General features: G+C 69.9%; 5 protein-coding genes across 5 annotated transcripts; 3 read left to right on the plus strand and 2 right to left on the minus strand.

The window, feature by feature from the left end:
- Window positions 1–169: 169 nt before the first annotated feature.
- On the minus strand, window positions 170–664 carry AURANDRAFT_26283 (hypothetical protein; the record flags this gene model as incomplete). The annotated part of the gene is made up of 1 exon (XM_009038825.1): window positions 170–664. A coding segment is annotated over one exon (495 nt), but the record flags the coding sequence as incomplete, so codon positions are not given.
- Window positions 665–7,997: 7,333 nt separating this feature from the next.
- Window positions 7,998–8,985, plus strand: AURANDRAFT_64226 (hypothetical protein; the record flags this gene model as incomplete). Its single annotated transcript, XM_009038708.1, has 3 exons — window positions 7,998–8,458; window positions 8,652–8,736; window positions 8,881–8,985. 3 exons carry the CDS (start codon window positions 7,998–8,000, stop codon window positions 8,983–8,985), a joined length of 651 nt encoding a protein of 216 aa, XP_009036956.1.
- Window positions 8,986–9,283: 298 nt separating this feature from the next.
- On the plus strand, window positions 9,284–12,971 carry AURANDRAFT_71652 (hypothetical protein; the record flags this gene model as incomplete). The annotated part of the gene is made up of 2 exons (XM_009038709.1): window positions 9,284–9,798; window positions 11,355–12,971. The coding sequence occupies 2 exons, from the start codon at window positions 9,301–9,303 to the stop codon at window positions 12,969–12,971; spliced, it is 2,115 nt and encodes a 704-aa protein (XP_009036957.1).
- A 1,351-nt stretch (window positions 12,972–14,322) lies between these two features.
- On the plus strand, window positions 14,323–15,191 carry AURANDRAFT_4378 (hypothetical protein; the record flags this gene model as incomplete). The annotated part of the gene is made up of 2 exons (XM_009038609.1): window positions 14,323–14,604; window positions 14,805–15,191. Coding segments are annotated over 2 exons (669 nt in total), but the record flags the coding sequence as incomplete, so codon positions are not given.
- Window positions 15,192–15,502: 311 nt separating this feature from the next.
- AURANDRAFT_64228 (hypothetical protein) lies at window positions 15,503–17,855 on the minus strand (the record flags this gene model as incomplete). The annotated part of the gene is made up of 2 exons (XM_009038824.1): window positions 15,503–16,904; window positions 17,104–17,855. 2 exons carry the CDS (start codon window positions 17,853–17,855, stop codon window positions 15,503–15,505), a joined length of 2,154 nt encoding a protein of 717 aa, XP_009037072.1.
- Between the last annotated feature and the right edge of the window lie 692 nt (window positions 17,856–18,547).

The following is an 18,547-nucleotide window of genomic DNA, read 5'->3' on the forward strand; positions in this document are numbered from 1 at the left end:
AGGCCCCCGGAGGGCCCCCCCCCCCCCCCCCCCCCGAAGGATGGTAACCGTGTGCCCCCCCCGCCCGGAAGCGCGAAGGATCGCGGGCGAAGTAACGAACTATGGTGCAGCGGCGCGCGGCGGTGGCGTGTGGACATGGGGGCGTGCGAGCGAGGTGGACGATGCGGCGCTAGTCGTAGAACTCGTCGTCGTCGTCGTAGTCGTCGACGTCGCTGAAGATGGGCTTCTGCTCGAGCAGCAGCTCGAGCTCGGGCACGGGGTCGAACTCGACGTCGGAGAAGATCTTGCGGATGTTCGCGAGGCGCATCTCCTCCATGTCGCGGATCACGAGGTCCGCCACGCGCAGCTCGTAGGCCGGCGACGCGCCCATGATGCCCACGGCGCGCATCTCCGCCTCGTGCGCGGAGATGACGTCGTCGACGCTATCCGTGAACACGACGACGCGCGACGCCTGGCGCTCCAAGGACACCGCGGCCTGGAGGAAGGCCTGCTGCGCGCGGTCCCGCTCGTCCTCGGCGGACACGAGGCGGTCGCCGAAGTAGCGCGTGAGGTTGAGCTGGTCGAGGCAGCCCTCGAGCATCTTCTCGGGAAGCTTGGAAACGACGGCGCAGGGCACGTTCTCGCGCTCCAGGTCCCGCAGCCAGACCTCGACGCCGTCCCGCGGCAAAATGTCCAGGTCGTCGAAGCGCTCGGCGACGAGGGCGGCGTACCGGTCGCTGACCTGGCGCGCCTCGCCCCAGTCGCGCGTCCAGTGGAAGACGTCGTCGATCGCGACCTCGTTCCGGATGCCGGCCCGCAGCACGTAGGCGACGTCGCGCTCGCTCGGCGCCTCGTAGGAGAACTCGGCGGCCACGGCCGTCCAGGCGTCGACGAAGGTCGGCAGCACCTCGACGTCCGCGACGACGCCCTCGAGCTTGAAGACCGCGCCGTACGCGGCCTCCGGGTTCTGCTCGTAGAGCCGCTTCTGGAGGTAGTCGGGCTCGAAGAGGTCCTGGACCTCGTCGAGCAGGATCTCCGGGGCCTCCTTGAGCGACGCGATGCGCCGCCGCCGCCACTTGACGTCGTACCTGCGCGCGGAGAACGATGAGGCGGGCCGTCCGCGGTCGCGGGGGGTGCGCCGCGCCGCACGACTCGTCGTCGTCGTCGTCGTCGTAGCGGGCCCGGGGCGCCGACCGGGCGCCGTCCCGGCCCCGGAAGACCTTCGGCCGCCCGGCGGACGACTCCAGGTACATGGTCGGGTGCCTCGGGCCCGGCGGCGGCCGCGGCGGCGGGGAAGGCGCGAGGCAGACGGCCATCGTCGGCGCCAGCCACCGCATGGCTCCGTGAACGTGCCGCGCGCGCGCGGGCGCGGCGGCGGAGGCGGGCGCGCGTGCGGCCCCGCGAACCTCGGCGTGCGGTCGGCGTCTCGCTGGCCCAGCTCGCAAGCGCTTGCGGGAGCTCCGCCGGAGCCATCGGCGCCAGCACCACCACCACCGTCGGCGCGCAGCGATGGTGCGGCAGCGCAAGGGCAAGGCCAAGGCGCCGCCTTCGGCGACGTCTTCGGCGGCGAAGCCACCGCCGCCGCCACGGAAGCACGTCACCGCCGACGCCTGCGCGCCGCTCGTCATCGGGGCAGCCTTCCTGGTGCTCTACTGGCGGACCGCGAGCCCGTCCGTCGGCGGCGGCGACAGCGGCGAGCTGCTGAGCGAGGCCTGCGTCGGCGGCGTCGCGCACCCGCCCGGCTACGGCCTCTACCTCGCGGCGCTGGCCGCCGCGTTCCGGCTCTTCCCGGACCGGACCGCCGCGGCCGCGGGCGCGCTCTGCTCGGCCGCCGCGGGCGCCGTCGCCGCGGCCGCCGTCGCCGGCGCGGCGAGCGCCTGGGCGGCGCGCATGGGCCCGCGCGTGCGCGCGCACCGGGCGACGGCGGCGCTCGTCGCCGGCGCGGGCTTCGGCTGCGCGCCGCTCTGCTGGGAGCGGGGCGGCACAAGAGAGCGACATTCCCAACTTCAAAGGCTCCGATCTCGGCCGTTTTCCACTCGTTTCGGCTGATCTTTGGACGAGCGATCATCTCTCGGGACGGCCTCGCAGCGTGGATGTGTTTTTCGTAACGCGCGCGCGCGGAACACTCACGTTGAAGCGACGTTGAATCACTCTTTTCCCGCCCAGGCTGGGAGTACGCGACGCACGCGGAGGTCTTCGCGCTCAACAACGCGCTCGTCGGCCTGGGGCTCTGGTGCGCGGCGCGCCTCGCCGACGACGGAAACGAGGCCGTCGCGTGCGCCGCCGCGGCGCTGGCGGGTCTGGCCGCGGCGCACCAGCACGCCAGCTTGCTCACGGCCGCGCCGCTCGCGATGGCGGGCGCGTGCTGGCTCGAGCGCCCGCGGCGGCTGTTGCCGCGGTGCGCGATCGTCGCCCTCGCCGCCTTCGTCCCCTTTGGGGCGCTGGAGCTGCGGCGGCGGTCCTTCGCGGCGACCGCGGGGTCCTGGGGCGACCTCACGACCGCCGCGGGTTTGTGGCGCCACGCGTCGCGCGCGGAGTACGGCACGTTCCGGCTCGGCGCCGGCCGCGATTCGACGAACGACGCCTGGCGGCGCGCCGGGGCCTACCTGGAGTGGACGGCGGCGCAGCAGGGCGGGTCGAGGGTCGGACTGCTGCTCGCGGCGTTGGGCGCCGGCGCGGGCCTCGCGCTCGAGCGGCGCTTCGCGGCGGCCGTCGTCGGGGCCTGGGCCTTCTACGTCGCCGCCTGGCACGGCGTCTGGTCGAACCTGCCCATCTTCGGCGGCAACGCCATGGCCTACGAGGTCCACGCCAGGGCAGGACAAGAGAGCGAAATTCCCAACTTCAAAGGCTCCTCTCTCGGCCGTTTTCCACTCGTTTCGGCTGATTTTTGGACGAGCGATCATCTCTTGGAGCGCTCTCGAAGCGGGGATGCTTTTTCCGGAACGCGCGCGCGCGGAACACTCACGTTGAAGCGACGTTGAATCACTCTTGTCCTGCCCAGGTCCACGCGCGGTTCTGGATGCAGCCCCACGCGCTCGTCTGCTGCGCCGCGGGCGCGGGCGCGGCGGCCGTGCTCGCCCTCGTCGACGGCGCGCTGGCCACCACGCTGGCGCTCCTCGGCCCGAAGCCCGCGGGGACGGCCGTGCGGGGCGTCGCCCTGGCCGTCGCGTCCATCGTCGCGCTCGGGAGGATAGAAACGCTCTACCCGGCGCACGACTTCGGCCGCGACGGCCTCGCCATGAAGGCTCACGGCCTCGCCGTGCTCAACGGGCTGCCGGCACACTCGTTGCTCCTGAGCCACAGCGACCTCCACTGGAACCCGTCGCGCTACCTCCGGACGTGCGAGCACAGGCGGCCCGACGTGGAGCACTGCTCCCTCCAGCTCCTGCCCTACCCCTGGTTCGCGCGGCAGAAGCGCGCCTACGGCAACATGAGCTGGCCCGACGTGCCGCCGCGGCCGTCGACGGACGTGACCGCGGACGCCTACGAGGTCATGCTCGCCGATGCGATTACCGCGAACCTCGGCGGCTTCCCCGGCGGCGTCTACGTGGACCTCCACGGCGTCTACGAGCCGCGCATCGGGTCCCTGGGCCGCTGGCGCGGCTTCGCCCTCGTGCCCTGGGGCGTCAACTTTCGCGCGGTGCCCGAGGCCGCCGTCGCGGCCGACTTTTTCCCGTGGGTCGACGCGGCGCTCGCGCAGATCGACGTGCTCCGGGCGACGTGGGCGCCCTTGGGCGGGCCGCCGGCGGCGGCGCGCTTCCGCCGGGGCACCTGGGAGCACGCCGCGCGGTCGGCCTACAACGACGCGCACTACCAGCTCGGCCTCTTCTGCCTCACCGCGGCGCAGGAGCTCCGCCAAGGGCTCGAGGCGCCGCGGTTCCCGAACTACCTGCGCCTCCTGCGCAACGCCTGCGTCCTCATCTCCCAGGCCGCCGACGACGCCGGCGCGCTGAGCTCGCCCGAGCGGGACGTCGTCAAGAACGCCGCGCTTGCGGCCGTGTCGCTCCACGGGGCCCTCGCGGCCGGCGGCGGCCTCGTCGGCCGCGTGCCCTTCGGCGACGGCGACCTCGGCCCGCCGGACGCCGGCGAGCTCGCCGTCGTCGCCGTCGACGCGTCCGCGCGCGCCGCGGCGTTCCTCGGGGCCCACGGCGCGGGCGACCCGGACGCGGCCGTCTTCGAGGACTTCCTCCGCAAGGTCGCGCCCCGACCCGGTGCGTAAGACGCGTGCGCCTTGGGTCGCGCCCCGGCCCGGTGCGTAAGACGAGTGCGCCTTAGGCGTATGATCGGAAGTGGGGGCGGGATGGTTTTGAGGGGGTGCGGGGAAACTAGGGGCGGCGCCGGGCGGCGCCGCGGCGCGCGGCGCCTCACGCGGACTTCAGTTGCCGGCGCGTGCCGAAGTCGTCGTCGTCGTCCGTCGCGCTGGTGCCCCAGCGCACGCCGCTCCAGGTGCCGTCGCTGCTGTCGTTCGAGTCGCAGTCGTTCATGAACGCGAGGTACTTGAACTCCGTGCCGGCGTCGTAGTAGTCGCCGAGGCTGATCTCGAAGCACTCCGTGCCCGACTCGTAGGTGTCGAAGTCGGTGTTCCAGTAGCTGTAGCTGTCCGACACGCTCTGCGTGCCCGAGATCACGAAGTTCGTCACGTAGGTGTAGGAGCCGAGGTCCGCCTCGGTCTCGACGGGCGCGATCGCGTAGATCTCGCACTCGTTGACCTGCGTGAAGCAGAAGCTCAGCGAGCTCGACGACGTGACCGTGTGGGGCTCCTCGAGCTCGAAGGCCTTCCACGTGTTCTCCGCGAACAGGAGGTTGCAGCCGTCGTTGGCGAAGCTGTAGTCGTCGTCCGCGTTCTGCGAGCTGCCGCCCCAGTCGATCGCCGTGAGCTCGTTGAACTTGAGGCTGTCGTCGCAGACGGCGTCGACGTCGCATTTGCTGTAGACGCCGTTCGCGATGGCGATGCCCGTGAAGCCCGACGTGTAGCCCGCGGAGAAGTCGATGCCCGTGATCTGGCAGGGCCACGTCACGGTCCCGTAGTACGAGGGCGTGAGCGAGTCCGAGTAGCGGCTGCCCGAGAGGTCGAGCTCCTGCGTGACCTCGTTGGTCGTCTGGGACCGCACCTGGAAGAAGACCCCGGAGCCGAGGTAGTAGTAGCAGTTGGCGTACTGCGCGAAGCCCGAGATGTACTCGGTCGTGACGTCGATGCTGAACGTCTCCTGGGGCGTCGACGAGTAGCTCGCGCCGTAGGTGTCGATGTCGCCGTCCTTGTTGTAGATCTTGACGCTGTCGACGCAGTTGCCGAAGTCCCAGCCCTTGATCTCGTAGATCTCGCCGAAGCCGCCCTGGCTGGGCACGGCCGTCGGCGAGGGGATCGGCTTCTCGCTCGGCTGCCCCGTCGGCGCCGGGACGGCGCCCGTCGCCGTCGTCGGGCCGGGGGTGCCGGCCTCGCACTCGGAGCCGGCGGATCCGTCGCAGTAGCCGCAGTCCTGCTGCCACTTCCAGCACACCGTCGTCGGCGAGGACGTCGGCGTGTCCGTCGGCGTCGGCGTCGGCGCGAAGCTCGGCTCCGGCGACGGCGCGAAGCTCGGCTCCGCGGACGGGAGGCTCGAGGGGAGGCCCGTGGGCGCGGGCGACGGCTCGGGCGTGGGGATGTCCGTGGGCGTGGGCGTCGGGACGGGCGTGGGTTTGGGCGCCGGGACGGGCGTCGGGTTGCTCGTGGGCAGCGGCGTGGGGTGGTGCGTCGGCTTGGGCGTGGGCACGTAGGACGGCGCCGACGACGGGGCGAAGGACGGCTTCCCCGTCGGCGCGAGGGACGGGTGGCTCGTCGGCACGGGCGTCGGCGCGGCCGTCGGCGACGCGTAGCCCTCGACGGTGATGAAGCGCGAGTTCTGGAGCCCGGCGACCTCGTACGTGGGGCCGCCGCCCGTGTCGCCGCGCCAGACGCCCGTGGCGTCCGTCCAGAAGAGGAGGTTCTGGGACCCGTCGACGGCGACGCCCTTGGGCGTGTCGAGGTCCTCGTAGAGCGCCCAGTACGCGTCGACGGCGACGGTGCTCGCGACGAGGATCACGTTGTTGGCGGTGAAATAGAGGTTGCCGTTGACGCTGTCGACGTCGAGGGCGCGGAACTCGACGTCCCCAAAGCCGCTCCCGTCGACGACCTGCACCTTGTCCGAGCCGTCGGTGTCGATCTCGTAGATGCCCGCCGTGGAGCACGACACGAAGAGGTTGCCGCCGCGCTCGCTGACGGCGACGTCGACGGGCTTCGAGAAGTCCGCCACTTCCTCGTAGGTCGTGCCGTCGTTCTCGTGCATGTCGGCGGAGTAGAGCTTGCCGCGGACCGTGTCGGTCCAGTAGACCTTCCCCAGGGCCTCGTAGAGATCGATGCCGGCGATGTCCGACGAGTTGCTGACGCTCTGGTCGCCGTAGCAGACGACGAGCTCGACGAGGGAGCCGTCGACCGCCGCCTTGACGATGCACGAGTTGTAGTCGAAGTCCACCTCGTCGTCGCCGACGTTGGCGCCAAAGTAGACGAACGTACTGTTCTTCGTGACGGCGATGCCGTTCGCGGTGCCGAGCGTGTTCACGAGGACCGTCGCCAAGTAGCCGGCGTCGTCCTGGTCCGTCATCCACACGTAGGCGTCCTCGGGGCTGTCGCCGCCGCTGTAGGCGCCGTCGGTCCAGAAGATGTCCCAGTCGCGCGTCTGCGTCGGCGCGGCCGTGGTCGAGTCGAACTCGACCTCCCAGTCCTTGGTGCGCAGCTCCTTCAAGGAGGCCTCGACCTCGGAGCAGGACGCGAGCTCGGAGAGCGCCGACGGCGCCTCGAGCGCCGCCCCCGCTTTGTACAGAGCCATGGCGGCGCCCCGGCCCGCGGACTGGCCCGCGGCCGTGGACGTCAGCGCGAAGGCGCCGAGGACCGCGGACGCGGCGACGGCGATGGTCGTGTTCCGGAGCCCCCGCGACGGCGCCGGCCCCTCCGCGGGCTCGTCGATCGCCTCGTACGCGTGGGCGCCCATGGTGGAGAGGCTGCCCTCGACCACCGCGAGCTGTCTCCCGGTCGTGCGGCCTCCAAATGCCTATGGCTCGTTTGGATGAGCGGATACCGATCCCCGCCAGGCGGATGTTGCTCCCGCTAGTTGCACGGCGTAGAGCCTTTACCTGACGACCATGGTCGCGCCGCAGCCCCCGCAGCGGTCCGCGAGCAGCCGGTCCCGCGCCCGGCCGAGCCCGAACGCGCGGCGCATCTCGCTCCTCGAGCCCGGCAGCGACGGCGAGGACGAGGTCGCCGCGTCGGAGACCTTCGTGCAGGCCGACGAGATCCACGTGCCGCGCTGGGCCCTGTCGGCGCGACGCCGCGTCCCGCTTTTGTGACGCTGATTGCGTGACTCGTCGGCCCCACGCAGCCCTTCCCCTCGACGATCGCGTCGACCTTCTCCTGCCACGGCCTGCGCCCGTCCCGGCGCGGAGCTGCGTGGAAGTCAACCGCTGGTTTGGGACGTCCCGACCAAACTTTGAAGATTTGATTTGCACACAGGCGCGTCGCCGGCGGCCGCGCCAAGGTCAACCAGGACCGGGGCTGCGTCGTCCAGCCCTACGGCGGCGACCGCAAGTGCGCGCTCTTCGCCGTCTTCGACGGCCACGGCTCCCGCGGCGAGGTCGTCGCGCAGTTCTGCATGAACTTCGTCAAGGAGCGGCGAGCAAGCTGTGTGGGAAGTTGAACTTCAATGTGGAAGCCCGAACTTCGATGTGGAAGCCCGAACTTCGATGTGGAAGCCCGAACTTCGATGTGGAAGCCCGAACTTCGATGTGGAAGCCCGAACTTCGATGTGGAAGCCCGAACTTCGATGTGGAAGCCCTCTGGTCCGAGCGGCGCGCGAACCATAGAGTACTGGTCGAGCGGCGCGCGAACCGTAGAGCGCGGGGGAGCTCCGCGGCCCGGAGCGTCGCGCGTCAGGCTCGCGGCGCACCCGACGTTCGCGTCGGACCTGGAGCGCGCGCTCGTCGACACCTTCGAGGCCTGCGACGCGGCCATGGACGCGCGCTGGGCCGCCGAGGAGAAGCCGCCCCACGTGTCCTCGGGGACGACAGCCGTCGTCGCCGTTCTCCGGGGGAATTCGCTCGTGGTGGCGTCGGTGGGCGACTCGCGGTGCGTCGTGGCGACGTCCGACGGCGACGACCTGTCGGGCATCTCGCTGACGACGGACCACGACCCGTCGCTGCCCGTGGAGAAGGCGCGCATCACGGCCGCGGGCGGCTACGTCGTCGACGGCCGCGTGTTCCTCGACGCGGACGGCACGCAGCTGGGCCTCGCCATGTCGCGGTCCCTCGGCGACCGGCGGCTCAAGGCCGCGGGCGTCGTGTCGACGCCGACGCTCCAGACGCGCGACGTCAAGGGCGACGCGTACGTCGTGCTCGCGACGGACGGCATCTGGCAGGTGCTCGGCGTCGACGCCGTGGCGCGCGCGCTCGAGGGCGACGAGGCCGACGCGGAGTGCGAGGCGGGGCGGGAAACGGGCGCGAACTTCCCAAGGCTCCTCTCTCGGCCGTGTTCCACTCGTTTCGGCTGATTCTTGGACGAGCGATCATCCCTCGGAGCGCTCTCGAAGCGTGGATCCTTTCTCTGGAATCATCGCGCGCGGAACACTCACGTTGAAGCGACGTTGAATCGCCCGTTTCCCGCCCAGGTACTCGTGCAAGAACCTCATCATCGAGGCGACGGCGCTCTGGGGCCTGGAGGTGTCCGACTACCGCGACGACATCACGTGCATGGTGCGTTTTCCGCGACGGAACCGACGCCCCCTCGCCCGCGCGGGAGCCGACGCCCTCGCGCGTCCCCAGAACCGCCCGCGCGTCGCCGCCGGCCGGCCGCGCCGCCTCGCATACTCCCTCCCGCGACCGCGCCGCGCCGCGCAGGTCGTCAAGTGCAACCCGCTGACGCTGACGGACGTCCAGGCGTCCTACGTGTCCGTCGCCGCGGTGCGCAAGCACCCCGTCAAGGAGCGCGCGCCGGAGCAATGAGTTTGTGGTTACACCAAAAAAAACACCACACCGTCCAGAAACCTGTCCAGAGAAGCAAAAAGAGAAGTAGGGATGCTTAGAAAAGGCAAAAAAAAACGAGCAACACTCGGGATTCCAACGTGGTCACCCACCGTAGTACTAACCAAGCTCGATCCGGCTTAACTTCGCTGAGCTGACGGGAAGCGGTGCTCTCCGAATGATATGGTCGCTCGTGGAAGTCGAAGGGTGTTTTTTCCTATATAAATCGTGCAGCAGAAATGGGTTCGGATCTGGCCGTCTTGGGCACAACTCAGACATGGCCCTCCCGCACCGCCGATGACGACCTCCTGGGAGCGCTTCCGCGCCCGGTGGCTCCGAAATAAGTCATCGACGTCCTTCGACAACCCGAAACTCGACGCTCTCGTCGCCGCCGCCTTCTTCTGCGACGCACGAGACGTGAAAACCATCGCGCAGACGTCAAGAACAGCACAACGAGCAGCGAAACGCATCACGAAACGCATCCGCGTTGACGTCACGCGCGGCTGCGCGCGCCAGCCCGTGCCCGTCGTCGGCGGCGCCGGCTTCCCGCGCGGCTTCCGCTACGCGAGCCGCGTCGTCGCGCCGCCGGGCTACGACGACTTCCGGGAGCGGCCGCGCGGCGACGTGCACGCGCCGGTCGCCGTCGCGTGGCTCGCGGCGCACGGCTGCTGGGGCCTCGTCGCCGCCGCGGACCTCGAGGCCGACACGCGCGTCTGCGACTACGCGGGCGCGCTCGTGTCGCGCGCGGCCGCGCGGCGCCGCGAGGCGGACGACGCCGCCGCGGGCCGGCCGCTCGTACGCGCTGTCCGTCGTCGAGCACTCCCTCGACGAGGCCGTGCCCGCCTGGCGCACGATCGTCGACGCCACGGAGGTCGGCGGCGTCGCGCGCGTCGCGAACCACTCGTTCGGACCGAACCGCGATTCGGTCGCGCGGTGCGGGGCCAGCTGCGCGGCGCGGGGCCAGCTGCTCCCGACGCTCGCGCTGTTTGACGTGCGGCGCGAAAACGAACGATCCACAACGCTACGAAGGCGCGAAAACGAACGATCCACCACGCTACGATGGGCTCGACTGCCGCTCTGTGTACGCCGTGCGTCACCACGGATGCGACGGCGGACGCAGTGATTCTGCGGGACTTTACGGGGGCTCCACGGGCAAAAAGAGAGGTTCGACACACACGCAGATAAAAAAAAGTACTCGTGGGGGGGATCGAACCCACGACCTTGGGTTTATTAGACCCACGCTCTCGATAGTTGAAGGACAACGTCAACTTCAATGACCAGCTGAGCTACACAAGCAATTGTTTCCAACCAACGACTTCGAACTGTGCGCTCGGGGTCGCGAGTGAGAGATGATGTGATCTACCCGCAAAAAGACTGGACATGAATACGAGATCGCGGTTACAATTTTTTTTTTTGCCTATTTCGAAACTGGGAGTTTGGGGAGCTTATAGCCATGGCATTTTCCGCGCGGGTTGTAAACGGAGAGCTCCGAAATCACCTTTCCGACGCGCGGCAGCTCGTTTTGGTGATCGGGGCGCGGTGGCTGCGTTTTTTAGTACAACAAGGTCCAGGTTAAAAAAATTTTTATTCGCTGCAACAGAAGAGAACGAAGCACCAAAATGAGAGTCCTATGGTCCTCATAGACCAGCCGCGCTCGCAGCTACGACTCCTCCACAAGGCGTGTCCCAAAAAAAGCCGCTTGGACGAAAAGGGCGGATGTTCCCGCGCGCGCGCTTGAGTTCAAAGAGCGTAGTCCACAGACACGAGCGCCCCGCATAGCCGGCAGCGCTCCTTGGGTCGCTCTGACGCACGCGCGACGCGCGTCGCACCCGCGCCGCGCGCGCCGCGAGGCGCCAATCAGCGAGCTCTCTCAGCCTCTCTGAGCTCAGAGACTTGCGGCAGCAGCCACAGGCGGCGAGCGCGGCGCGGGCGGCGCGCGCGCCCCAGCACCCACCACAAAACCCACCACCACCTTCGCGACACGCTCATCGAAGACACGAACAACACCTGAAACGACAACAACGCAGTCCTTACAGAGCTGCGGCTCGCATCACCAAACACCATCGAAATCCACATGGACGCCCTCGAGGAGGAGCCGCAGGTTCCCCGCCCCTCCCAGCGCCGGCGGACGCTCCCGGCGCCGCTCGCCGACGCCTGCGCCGCGCTCGCGGTCCGCGCCCGCGTCCGCCGAAGAAAGCAAAAACTCCTTCGGAATGATGCATACCAAATCCGTATACCCAAAGTGTCGCTTCGACGTGAAGGTTACAATGTCATAGTTACACTGACCGAAAAGAACGACGTAACTGACCGAGAGAGAGCGCGTATCGACCGGCCCTCACGAAACACCGTAGGCGCTCTGCTCCGCGTCCGCGCGATCGTCCGCCGAGGACCTCGACGAGGGCCAGGTCGAGATCCCCGACGACGACGCCGACGGCGCGGGCTCCTCCGCCGACTCGGGCGCGGGCTTCCGGTTCCGCTGGCGCACGCTCTGGGCGTTCACGGGCCCGGGCTTTTTGATGTCGCTCGCGTACCTCGACCCGGGCAACCTCGAGGCGGACCTGCAGCAGGGCGCCTACACGAACTACACGCTGCTCTGGGTCCTGTTCTGGGCGACGGCGCTCGGGCTCCTGCTCCAGGAGATGGCCGCGCGGCTCGGCGTCGTCACGGGCAAGACGCTCGCGGAGGCGGCGCGCGCCGAGTATCCGCTCGCGACGTCCTACGTCCTCTACGCGATGATGGAGCTCGCGATCATCGGCAGCGACATCCAGGAGGTGTTAGGGAGCGCCATCGGGCTGAACATCTTGTGCGGTTTGGAGCTCTGGGTCGGGTGCCTCGTCACGGGCCTCGACACGTTCACGTTCCTGGCCGTGCACCACCTCGGCGTGCGCAAGCTCGAGGCGCTCGTCGCGACGCTCATCGCGACGATGGCCGCGTGCTTCTTCGTGAACTGGGGCGAGGCGGACACGGACGGCGCCGCGCTCGCGGAGGGCCTCGCGCTGCCGCTCATGAAGTCGTACATGCTCACGCAGGCCGTCGGGACGATCGGCGCCGTCGTCATGCCCCACAACCTCTACCTGCACTCGGGCTTGGTGAAGTCGCGCGACGTCGACCGGAGCAAGGTCGCCAAGGTCCGCGAGGCCGTCTTCTACAACTGCCTCGAGTCGGCGCTCGCGCTCGCCGTGAGCTTCGTCATCAACGTCGCCGTCGTCGCGACGTTCGCGGACTTCTTCTACGACGGCGCGTGCGCGGCGGGCTCGCTCGCGCGCGTGCCCCGCGAGTCGGTCTCGGACCACGAGAGCCCCTGCCACTCGCGCCTCTTCGACGACGCGGTCTGCGCGGAGATCGGCCTGGCCGTCGCCGCGCCGGCGCTGCGCGAGGTGCTCGGCCGCTTCGGCAAGGTCATGTGGGGCCTCGGCTTGCTCGCCGCGGGCCAGGCGTCGACGATGACCGCGACGTTCGCGGGCCAGTTCGTCATGAGCGGCTTCCTGCGGCTCGACATCGCGCCGTGGAAACGCGTCGCGATCACGCGCGCCGCGGCGCTCGGGCCCGCGGTCGCGGTGGCCCTGTCGACGGCGGAGAACGCGGGCCTGCAGAACCGGATCAACGAGTACCTGAACATCCTGCAGTCGGTGCAGCTGCCCTTCGCCATGCTGCCGCTGCTGCACCTGACGAACCAGAAGCGGTGGATGGGCGACTTCGCGAACGGAGGGAAATTGGCGTACGTGGCCTTCGCGGCCGCGGCGCTCGTGCTCGTCATCAACGTCGTCCTCGTCGTCCAGTTCGTCGTCGGCCACTTCGACTCGCCGCCGGCCTACGCGGCGTCGGTGCTGCTGGGGATTTTGTACCTCTACGCCGTCTCCCTCACGGTGCCCGACGCCGTCGCCGCGGTCTTCGGCGGCCGCCGCGCGCGCGTCTCCGTCGACGAGGCCGCCGACGACCTCGCGAACCCGCTCCTCGTCGCCCAATAACGGCCTGTTTTGTTGTTTTTATCGGCGAGGGAGGACGTGGGGATGGAAGCTGTTTTAAACCTTGTTTTTAATCGCGCACGTGTTCTTGCCCTTCAACATGCAGGCCCCAAAACTCCCGCGGAACCCCGGCTGTTTAATCACCGTTTCCGCCAGGGTACCGAGGCGACGACAAAAGGTCAACGCCACAAACGGTGCAACAAACAGCCAAAAAGTCAACAAACAGCCCGCCGCTCAGCCACAATGACCACAAACAGCCCCCGGTCAATGATGAACCCCCGATCCAGTAGGCTGCCCGTCGGCAACTAGCTGCAGGAGCGCTCTCGCGGCGTTATTCCCGCCGACGGCTGCCCCGTGGGGCGGCATGTGCCCCCGTAAGCCGTGCGCCCCGGCCGCGCCCCGCCAGCGCCGCGGGGCGCGCGCACGTGACGCCGAACTCCCTACGCCAACACGACTACACGGACACGACGTCGTACTACTCGTGGCCTCGTCCCACAGCCCCTCGGCCCCGCAGGGCAAATTTTTTCGGAAAAGTCATCGAAATGATCGATTTACGGTCAATAAATGCGCGAATTCTCGCGCTGAGACGGGCCAGCACAGCCGCGGTCGCAGTCTCGCGCCTCCGCCCCGGCAGCCCCTGCGCGCCGCCCCTGCGCGCCGGTCGGCAGCCCCGCCGCCGCTCTCGCGTGGGCCCCACGCGCACGCCGCGGGCCTTGACACCGGTCCGGAACCCCGGTCCGGCGGCCGAAGCGATCCCCGTGGCTTCGTCGCCCGCGCGCGCCGACGGCATCGCGGCGGCCGCCGCCACCGACCGAGTCGTGCCGCGCCCCACGTCCTCGACATCGGGCTCCGACTCTGTCACCGCGCGAAGGCCACCGGCCGCTACGCGCGCGTTGAACCCGTGTGGCTCCAGCAGCCAGAGGTTCTCCACCGACGACCGACCGGGACCGACCGACGCACCGACCGCGGCGTGCGCGCGCGCCGACCGCTCCCCGACCGGTAAGACGCGAACTAGTAGCCCGAGACCCGAAGGGGAGGTCCGCGACCCCGACCCCAGCGCAAAGCAGCCGCCCCGGACCCCGAAACAGCCGCAGACAGCCGCAGACAGCCGCCCGGGGGCAAAAACAGCCCGAAATCGCGAGGAAACCACTCCAGGGAACACAGAGCGATCGCGATGATGATGGGCAGCCTCACCCTGCTCCTCGCGGCTTCGGCCGCGGCCCGCACGACGGACCGCATCATCCGCTTCAAGGACGCCGACGGCGCGATCCACACGGGCGCCTACGAGGGCCGCGGCGTCGCGTCGCTCGTCGACGGCTGGGAGGTCCTGGACCAAAAGGTCGAGGTCGCCGAGCTGCTGGCGCCCGTCGAGCGGCCGCCCTACGTGCTCGGCATCGGGCTGAACTACTGGGGGCACATCAACAGCACGAACATGAGCGCGCCGAAGACGCCCCAGGTCTTCTTCAAGGGCTCCAACTCCTACGCGCACCCCGGCGACGTCGTCGAGATCCCGGCGTTCTCGACGCGGCCGGACTACGAGGGCGAGCTCGGCTTCGTCTTCAAGGCCGACTGCAAGGACGTCGCCGAGGCCGACGCGGTCGAGCGGTGCGTCCTGGGCTACACGGCGTGCGACGACGTGTCGGCCAGGGCAGCAAAAGAGAGCGAACTTCCCAACTTCAAAGGCTCCTATCTCGGCCGTTTTCCACTCGTTTCGGCTGACTTTTGGACGAGCGATCATCTCTCGGAACGGCCTCGAAGCGCGGATGCTTTTTCCGGAACGCGCGCGCGCGGAACACTCACGTTGAAGCGACGTTGAATCACCCTTTTGCTGCCCAGGTGTCGGCGCGGTGCTACCAGATCGACGACGGCGAGAGCTGCCCGGGCAACGGCGGCCAGTGGTCCTTCTCCAAGTCCCTCGACACGCACGCGCCCCTCGGGCCGTCGCTCCTCTCCGCGGCGGCCCTCGGCGACGGCGGCGGGCTCCGGCTGACGACGAGGGTCAACGGCGAGCTCCGCCAGAACACGTCGACGTCGGACCTCATCTTCGGCGTGCCCAAGATCGTCGCCTTCATCACGCAGGGCACGACGATCCCCGAGGGCACGGTGGTCTGCACGGGCACGCCCGACGGCGTCGGCGTCACCATGCACCCGCCCGCGTTCCTCCAGGACGGCGACGTCGTCGAGGTGGCCCTCAGCAAGATCGGCACGCTCCGCAACCCCGTCGCCCGCGGCGGCGCGAAGCGCGAGCGCGGGCCCACGACGCCCGACGAGCTCGACGCGATCCTGCTCGGGTGAGGCGTTTTTTCTCGGGAGTGAGGCGTTTTTTCTCGGGAGCTCGACGACGAGCCCCGGGCGTCCACCTTGGCTTAATGATAACCACAGCTAAAGCTTCGCGCACGTAACCACGGTCAGTCTCGTTTGACATGGAGGTGGGGCGGGAGGACCCCCGACACGTGACCGGAAAACCGAGGCGGCTCGTCCGGGGGATCCGACGCCGCATCTCCGGCGCTTCGCGCCTCCGCCTCGCGGCGGGCTTAATTAAGGAACGTCCGCGTCCACGCCCCGCGCGCGTCGTCGCAGGCGACGAGCGCCAGCCCGCCGCCGACGACCCCGAGGCAGCGGCCGCTCCCGTGCGCGAGCGCGCCCGCGGACGCGTTCCACGCCAAAACGCGCGCGCCGCGCCAGGCGAACTGGTCGTCGGCGGAGTCGCAGGCCGCGAGGGACACGCCCGGCGCCGCGGCGACGCACGCCGCCGGGTCCCGCCAGGCCGCGAGGACGTCGCGGCCGGCCGCGTACGACGTCGTCTCGCGCCACATCGTCGCGCCGTTCCCGTAGTCGAGCGCGCGCGCGCAGGGCGCGAGGCCCGGCGCGCCGCTCCCGAAGGCGAGGCAGCCGCCCCGGGCGCTCTCGTACTCGACGAGGCTCAGCTCGCAGGCCGGCGGGCCCTCGTGGCAGCCGTAGAGCATCGCCGTGCTCTGGTTGAAGACCGGGTAGTGCTCCGACTTGACGGCCCACTCGCCGTGGTCGTTGTCGGCGCAGCCCGTGTTGCCGTGGAAGAGGAAGTGGACCGGCGGCCGCGCGCGCTGGCGCCACCAGTTCTCCGCGGCCACCGCGTGGACCAGGGGAACGAAGAACGCGTACTGCGCGCCGCCGAACAGACCGTCGCCGGACCAGGGCTGGAAGGGGCCGGCGTGGCCCGGGAAGGGGCAGATCTTGGCGTAGCCGTCGGGCCCCGGCGTCTGGTGGCCGAACGCGCAGACGGGCGTCGCGTCGTCGTACGCGCGCAACACGACGCGCGAAAAGTCCGCGAAGCGCTGCCAGAGGTCGAGCGCGAGGGCCACGGCCGCGGGGTCGGCGCCGTCGAAGACGGGGTGCACGTGGTAGCTCTTGATGGGCGGCGGCGACGAGGCCGAGAGGCACGCGTTGCCGTCGTAGGCCGGCAGCGCGTCGTAGGCGTAGGGCGCGGCGGCCGGGGCCAGGCGGCAGAGGGCGTCGGCGTGCGTGACGTTGCCGCGCCCGGGCGCGTCGATGAGGTCCGACGCGTAGGGCCACGCCGCGGCGACGACGTCCGTCAGCGCGGTGCCTTGGACGCCGTCGCTTTTGGCCTGGAAGTCGAAGTACGTCGCGCGCGTCGCGTTCTTCGCCGGCCCCGACACGGTCCACGCCGTCTGGAGCCGGTCGAGGTTCGCGTGGTAGAAATAGAAGACCGGGTCGTTGGGCGACGTCCGGTGGTCCCAGAAGTCGCCGACGGCGACCGTGCGCTCGCCGAAGACGTCGCTCGCGTCGCAGCCGTAGCCCTGGTCGCCGTCGGCGGACCCGAGCCACGTGTGGCCCTCGAAGTGCAACGCCCCCGTCGTCACGAACTGGGGCCGCACGCCCGCGAGCGCGCCGGACTCCACGGCGGCCTTGTCGCGCATCGTCATGACGCAGTGGTACCTGTGTGCAAATCAAATCTTCAACCCGACTTCAATATGAGCGTAATTGAACGGATTGCGCTGAACTCCTTAGCTATGCTTCGAGAACTCAATGAGAGCAATCGATTCGTCCAAAAATCAGCCAAAACGACTTCGATTTGACCGAGCTCGAGAATTGCAAAGTTTGGTCGGGACGGGGTGATTCCCACGCAGAGTGGTACCAGTCCGCAAAGTCCGCCGCGCCGTGGCAGCGCTTCGCGTCGTCGGCGTTCGCCTGGTACTCGACGCAGCGCGCGTAGCGCGTGACGGCGCGCGTCGCCGGCGGGACGCGCCCGGCCCGGAGCGCGCCGTCGCCGTCGCCGGCCCAGCCCCCAAAGTCGAAGTCCGTGCGCGCCGCGGCGCGCGCGTCCGAGAAGTTGCCCACGCGCCAGTGGGCGAAGTAGCCGTCGATGCCGCCGGCGCCCACCGTCGCGCCCAGGTCGTCCGCGCCGAAGAGCGCGAAGGCCTTTGGGTCGGTTAAATCCAAATACGGCAGCCCGCCGACGGCCGGGTCCACGGCGAGCAGCGACCGCTCGTACTCGAGCAGAAATAGGCGGTGGAAGGTGACGTACGCCGGGCTCCCGTGGCCCTGGTCGCCGCGCGGGTCCAAGGTCGCGGCCGCGTGCTTGAGGACCATGCCGTCCCAGCTCCGGAAGTCGGGACCGTACTTCTTTTCGCCGCTCCGCTGGTCCAGGGCCTTGGTGACGTCCATGGCCGCGTAGACGCGGTCCCGCGCCGCGCGGTCGAGGGTCAGCAGGTTGCGCCGCGCGCGCTGCGACGCGCGCGCCGGCGCGTCGCAGGGCGGGCAGGGCAGCGCCGCCGAGCCGCAGGGCGGCCCGCGGCCGCTCGTGAGGTAGCCGATGGCGTCGAGGGGGATGAGGTGCGCGGCCGTCGCGAGCCGGAGCGCGGCGAGCGCGAGCAGCTGCGCCGCCATGGCCGCCTGAAGTTCGAGGACGACAGCGAAGGCGGCCTTTGAAGCTGCCCCAATCAGACGCCATTCAATGCGGCGGCACCATCGCTGCGCGCAGTGATGCTTGAGCTTTTTGTGCTCTGCTCTCACGGCGCGCGCGCCGCCGCGCATGGACCTCTGGTTCTACGGGAAGGACGTGAAACGCAAAGGTCTCCCGCGCGCAGGTGTCATGGGCAAGCAGCGCAAGCGCCAGCGCGTCGACGCCGGCCCCAAGGGCCCCGTGGGCACGTCCACGCCGCTCCACGCCGCCTGCCGCGGCGACGACGCCGGCGCCGTCGCGGCGATCCTCGCGGACCTTCAGGCCAAGAAGCTCGCGGCGGCCGTCGACGCGCGCGACGAGCACGGCCGCACGCCGCTGCACCTCGCGTGCTGGGCGGGCCGCGGCGACGCCGCGGCGCTCCTGCTGGACGCCGGCGCGGGCGCGGCGCTCGGCGCGCAGGACGCCATGACGGCGCTCCACTTCGCGAGCCAGGCCGGCTGCGTCGCCGCCGTGGAGCGCCTCGTCGCCGCGGGCGCGCCCCTCGACGCCGAGTGCACCAAGTCGCTGAAGACGCCGCTCCACTTTGCGGCTGCCAAAGGCCACGCGGCCGCCGTCGCCGCGCTCCTCGCCGCGGGCGCCGACGGCGCCAAGAAGACGCGCAAGGGCGAGACGGCCC

The sequence above is a fragment of the Aureococcus anophagefferens genome (assembly GCF_000186865.1).
Source record: "Aureococcus anophagefferens unplaced genomic scaffold AURANscaffold_9, whole genome shotgun sequence".
Taxonomy (NCBI): Eukaryota; class Pelagophyceae; order Pelagomonadales; family Pelagomonadaceae; genus Aureococcus; species Aureococcus anophagefferens.